The 6,231-nt window shown below is 38.2% G+C and overlaps 1 protein-coding gene across 4 annotated transcripts in view; it reads left to right on the top strand.

Annotated features, from left to right (window-relative positions):
- The first annotated feature begins 4,347 nt into the window (after positions 1 to 4,347).
- Positions 4,348 to 6,231, top strand: part of LOC148940121 (TOM1-like protein 2) — a 95,726-nt gene continuing 93,842 nt past the window's right edge. For all 4 annotated transcript variants that reach the window (XM_089106395.1, XM_089106393.1, XM_089106394.1 and 1 more), the window contains exon 1: positions 4,348 to 4,486. In XM_089106395.1, the coding sequence (XP_088962521.1) occupies positions 4,402 to 4,486 (85 nt within the window). In that variant the 5' untranslated portion in view covers positions 4,348 to 4,401. The remainder of the gene's footprint in view (positions 4,487 to 6,231) is intronic.

The raw sequence follows: 6,231 nt of genomic DNA, 5'->3' as shown, positions 1-6,231 counted from the left end.
GTTGACCCAGCGTTCCGGTTCATCTAGATGCTTTAGAATCTTATAAAGCAAACTAACTAAGTAATGGTTTGTTGAACTCTTGGGAATATTACCGAATTTCTGAGGGTCAATTTTATGCAGAATAAAAATTTTCAGCCACCCAGCGATGAAAGTTTCATAAATCTTGCTAAAAATCGATGTCATCGTAATAGGCCGCACACCAGTAAAATCACAGGGGGCTCCTTTTTGGGGATAGGGGTTATGAATCCACTTTTTCAATTTCACGTATACTGGCCTAACATTGTTATCTTGTTGAATATTAAAGTTAACGGAGCACTCAAAAATCAAGGAAAAACCTTAATGAGGTCAACAGGAATATCAAGTAATGTAATGCTGGTCCTCTTCAGTTTCATCAATTTGAGGCGAACTTGAGATTCTGTGATGATCGGGAATCCATAATGTGATGCGGAAAATCCTCCGAGTTTAGTGGTGGAAGTGACTGAAAAATCACTGCCGGATGAGTGTTTAGGCGATCTGTAGTTTCTTTGTTCGGCTTATCATGGCCAAAATCCCATCCAGTCTGCGTAATATTTGTCATTTGCTTTATCCTTTTGTACCACTGTTCAGGCTTAGAATCTAATAAATGAGATACTTCCTTTTGGTAGTACAACGCCACTGCCTGGCGGGTCATTCCTCTGATTTTATTCTTCAGGGTAGTAGCTTGTTTATGTTTTTTGTTACTGAAAAGTTTTCTCATTTTCCGGCTTAGTGCTTTGATTTCTTTTGTAACGTATGGACGATCTGCTGAAAAATGTTTGTTAACTTTTTCAGGAAAATAAAAATGTACTTGCCGAGAAGTTTTTCTTGATAAGTAGTGGCCATTTCATCAGCATTAGCCGTAGGAATTATACCGTCCCATTGTTCACTCGTGGGCCAATTACCGAAACCACACTATCCGCTGCTAGTGATTGGCCGACTTGTAGTTGTTTCTGTAAAGTACGTGACCCAGACTTTGCTTATGGGGTGTTGCTCAAGGGTGAAATGGGGGTTTCCTCCCACCGGGGGCCTGGGGAGGGTTTCCTGTAGAATTGAGACATGCTAGTAGCTATTCGGTGCAGAGCCGTATAACGTTTTGTTGTTTGGCAATTAACTAACTGTTTTAGACCTAATCCTGCTTCCAAAGACTCAAGTAGTAGTTTGTTAGCGTCACCATGCAAGAAAATACCACCTCTGGGGTATTTATTCTGTACGTAGTCAACGCTTAATTGAAGTTTTTCCCGGGAAGCTTTTCGAGAACTGACATCTTGTCCTGGCGAATAATAAAAACACAAACAGCTATACCATTATAATGGGAGGGTGAGCGTTTGGGCTTTGCAAATACCAAAGAATATCATCTTAATCATCAAGCACATGTAATTCTATCTGAAAAGCAGGCATGTTCTTATTATTATGTATTGCAAGACCTCCTCCATTTTTTCCAAGCCAGTGGTCATCTGGGCGTAACTTTATCATTTTATTATAACCGGATAAACTGAGTAGATCCAGATTTTGCCTATGGACCTCTGTTACTGCTATTATCGAGGCTCCAATTACTTGAGCTAAATTCTCCAGCTCAATAATTTTATCCCTATTTAAACTTTCCGCATCACTAAACAAAAAACTAGGCAGAGCAAAAATGTCAGAGGAGTGTTCTTTTAGCTTTGTTTTCACCTTAGTCCTTGGGCAGACAGTTTCCTGGTGTTCTAACAATTTTGCAAGATCAATTCTTTCTAATGGTGAAAACCTGTTATTAAGTGGGACGGCGTGGCTTATATTCGAAACGCGGGAGGCTGATATTTTAGGAAGAATAGATCTAGGGATTGCGGTAGGGTAGGTGGGAAGGGAGGAAAGGGGAGAGCTCCAAGAAAAACCAGAGAGATTTACTGAACCCGTCTGACCCGTGGTGCCCGCGAAGAAGGGATCCAGTAATGCGATGTCGGTATTGAAAAAGGTTGTCGTGGGCACGATTGGGGGGAGGGGAACCGAAAAGGCGGGTTTCTTTGGCTCAGCTGTTGACCCCCTCGTCCCGACAAGTTTTTTGACACACCGGCTTGGATCTAGGATTATTGCTTGAAGGATTGCTCCCATAAACAATCTAGCTAAGGCTTAGCATACTATTATTAAATACTGGATCACGCTTAAAACGAGGCAAGCGGTTAAAATACTTAAAAGGCACTGAATGATTAATGCGACATTTAAATTACTAACACTATGAGCAAAACTGCACAACTCGTTGACACAAGCCATTATAAGGCAAAGATCGACATGATCGAAAGTGCAATTTGTTGCTTTGCACTTTTTCAGTCTGTATTTTCGGCATATATGTAGAAATTTACAATTCTCTTTTTTGTTGCTGGAACCTCCTTCGAAATATTTGCACACTTTATTTACACGGGTGTTTTCTCGTTGATTTGGTTGTTTCTTCTTATTATTAACGTTTTTGCTTTCATGAATAAACGGACATTGTTCACCAAGTTTGCTTGCACAAGATGACATAAAAAAGAAACACTTTTTCTTAGTTTTTCGTCTTTCGGTGATTCCTAGTCCTTCGGCAATTTTCACCGCAACGTCACAACTTTTTTCAAACAGCTGTAAATTCAGAGCGTCGATTTCGGTCTGTTTCATCAACAGGGATCTGGCCTGAGATTCATTTTTTCTTCCATGCAGTGAATCTTTTTTTCAAGTTGCAATATTAAATTGTCTTTTGAAAGGCAACTCTCACGACTATTAGGACAATTTTGAGGGTGTGGGTTCTCCAAAGGTGGGGAAAACATACTGTTGAGGCAAAAGACAGCGTATGCAGGAGTATCAGCCTTAGGGTGCTCAATTACAACAGCCATAACACATGAGCTGCATTTCCAGTTTGGGATTTTATGCTGTAATACTGGCGTAGTTCTAACATAGGGGGGATGAAACCATAAAAGGCATTTCGAGCACTGAATCGTCACACCTTTCTCACACGGTCTCTCACATTCAAGGCAAATATAAATAGCTCTGGTTCGTGTCATATTCGTATTTAATTTTACAGATAATAGAACTAGTTAATTAGTCCAAAGTCAATTTCAACTGAATAACTTCAGTTGTTAATTAAAATTGGTTTTTAGGTCAGAGCCGTGTTTTCAGGCTCAGTGGGTTCAAACACGGGTTGTTCTCGTGTAGTTTCAAGTTTGTCGTCTCGTTTCAGCGGGTTTGAAGTTTCAACCTCATGTTTTCCTCGAGATCCCGCTTTGTAAAAACCCTTGATGCACTAGACGAGAACAACCCGTGTTCAAAGAAGAGTTGTTCATGGCTCAGCGGCTTCAAACACGGTTTGTTCTTGTCTAGTGCATCAAGCGTTTTCACACAGCGGGTTCTCGAGGAAAACACAGGGTTTGAAACTTCGAACCCGCTGAAACTATACGAAGAACTAGAAACTTGAAACTAGACGAGAACAACCCATGTTCCAACTCGGTGAGCCTGCGCGGCTCAGATCTCTGATTGGCTGATGTTACGTCGGTAGAATATTTACAGCTTAGTGTGTAAGCTATAGAGTAGCAACGGCAAAAGAAAAAAAAACGCTCGGTAAAAAAAACACTTGGTAAGAAACCCCAAAGTGTGTATCGGATTAGGGTTGCCACCCTGACCTGAAAGAATTTACTAAATCGGAGAGGAAAAATTTACTAGATCGCATCTCTTTTTACTAAATGCTCAAAAAAAAATTTGCACGTGCGGCTACGCCGCACGCGCACCATCAAGCATCGATTATTACTATAGGAGGATAATCAATACGATTTTCACAATATTTTTTCCTTTTTTTCTCTCTTTTTCCTCATTTCTTTTTTATGTTACATTTCTACTTACTTTTAATTTCTCTCAGCAGGCTCCTTTTTCCTGAATAAAAATTTTCCAACTAAGGGGATTCACCTAATCAACTTGGGTGGTTGGCTTTTGTTGTGATTCCAATAGATTCCCAATGATCACAAATCCAAGTGTCATTATAGCTTAATTTTTAGTTGGTAAGATTTGATACACAGAAAGCTAATTTTGTCGACCTTAAGACACCGGAAGTGAAGTGTTTGTTTATGAAAATAGGTGACTGCTTGTCAGTCTCTAAGACAGACAAGCAAAATTGTAAATTGTAAAACAGACAAGCGAAAATTGTAAATTGTCATATGTATACAATAATTTTTTTTCCTGCATTCATGGAAAGTAAAAAAAAAGCTTTGTTTACTATAAATCATGACTTTTTACTAGATTTCGGGAAATTTACTAGATCCTCCAAATTTACTAGATTTTTTTTTTACTAGGTCTAGTAAAATCCTACTGAGGCTGGCAACACTGTATCGGATCTTTAGATGCGCTTTTAAAAACAGAAGAAATAAGAGGCTAAAAATTTGAAACAGGATGTCATTTCTAGGCATTGATTTAGATAGAATTGATTTTCTTGGAGTAAGCAATCCTTTTGCTACTCCAGTTGGCCAAAAAATAGGTAGGCCAACTACAAGTTCTAGAATAATGAAGTGCCCCCCCCACCAGTAAAAATGGTCGAGAATTGCCCCTGGCTGGATATCCACTCTTTGACTAGGCTATTGGAAAAAATTAGTTTATAGCTTATATAGAATGGTAGTATCCAATCTCCTTATAATTAAAAACATTTTAGTCAGTCATCTATTTGGAAAATTTGTCCCATCTGTATAGGAAAATCTAAATTTGCCAACTAGTTGACAATAGGATAAATGTTGCCCCAGCAATACTTTTATTTCCCAACTAGTTGACAAGTCACTTCTCCCCAGCAAAACTTAATTTTTCAAACTAGTTAACTAGGCTAAAAAGTTCTCCCTAGCAGAATTTAATTTTGCCAACTAGATGGAAACAAGCATTGCCCCTGAAAACAATTTATTTTTCAACTAGTTGACTAATTGCCTAATAGTTAGAATTTATTCTGAATAGCATAAAATATGTTAATAAAATATGTTTTTTTACAAATTTAATTATCACTAGGCTATTGTTACTATTATGTTGAAACTTCCATCTCTCTCCCTGTCTCCCTCTTAATGGGAGATATATTTTGAGTTTGAAGCCAGGGATATTTTGGCTTTGAAGCCAGGGATATTTTGTTTTAATTCCCAGGATAATTAGTCTTATACCTGGTCCCAAAAGTGAGATTGAATTTGTCAAAGCTTGGAGGGTTATTCCTCCTGTCTGTTTAAAAAAAACAGATGCCTATTTGAAGTTTAGTTCATTTCTATCTTGCATTTAATGAAAATAAATTGTGTATGCTCCTTCATTTATCTGTCTTTGTTTCTTTTCTGGAGGAATAATTTTGTCTCATTCTTAGAATTTGCAATTAATTTTTTAGACTTGATGACTAATAACATCTCCCCAGCAAAACTAAATTTTTCCAACTAGTTGACTAATAACTTCTCTGCAGCAACACTTAAATTTGCCATCTAGTTAACAATAAATGTTGCCCCAGCAAAACTTTCCTTTTCCAACTAGTTGACTAATAACTTCAGTCAATATATACCAAATTATTTGAAAAAAACTACGTTTTCTAAAGAGTTAAAGAGGCTGAGTTACAAGGTCGAACCTTAAAACGTACAGGGATTAGGAGGCACAGTTGGGGGGCTGCCGCCCCCAAACCCCCGCTTTCGCAGCCTTTAAATATAAAAAAAAATTTCTTTAAACTGAAAGTAAGGAGCGACATTAAAACTTAAAAAGAACAGAAATTATTCCGTATATGAAAGAGGCTGTGCCCTCCTCAACGCCTCGCTCTTTACGCTAAAGTTTGACTTTCTCACAACTCTTTTTTTAAACAATAAAAACTTTAGCGTAAAGAGCGAGGCGTTGAGGAGGGCACAGCCTCTTTCATATACGGAATAATTTCTGTTCTTTTAAGTTTTAATGTCGCTCCTTACTTTCAGTTTAAAGAAATTTTTTTTATATTTAAAGGCTGCGAAAGCGGGGGTTTGGGGCGGCAGCCCCCAACTGTGCCTCCTAATCCCTGTACGTTTTAAGGTTCGACCTTGTAACTCAGCCTCTTTAACTCTTTAGAAAACGTAGTTTTTTTCAAATAATTTCTGCACGTTTTTGTACAGTTTATTACTTATTATTGCTTGACTAACTGTTAGCTGATCGTGTCAGGAGTTAAAGTTGGGGGGCTGCCGCCCCCAAACCCCGCTCTTGAACATTCTTGTGTTAAGGCTTTTAATTCCTGAATACTCAAATCACGTC

The sequence above is a fragment of the Artemia sp. Qi Xiang Cuo genome, chromosome 20 (assembly GCF_049724085.1).
Source record: "Artemia sp. Qi Xiang Cuo chromosome 20, ASM4972408v1, whole genome shotgun sequence".
Lineage (NCBI taxonomy): Eukaryota > Metazoa > Arthropoda > Branchiopoda > Anostraca > Artemiidae > Artemia > Artemia sp. Qi Xiang Cuo.
The sequence above is the reverse complement of the archived record's forward strand: the minus strand, read 5'-3'. Positions and strand labels throughout refer to the sequence as shown.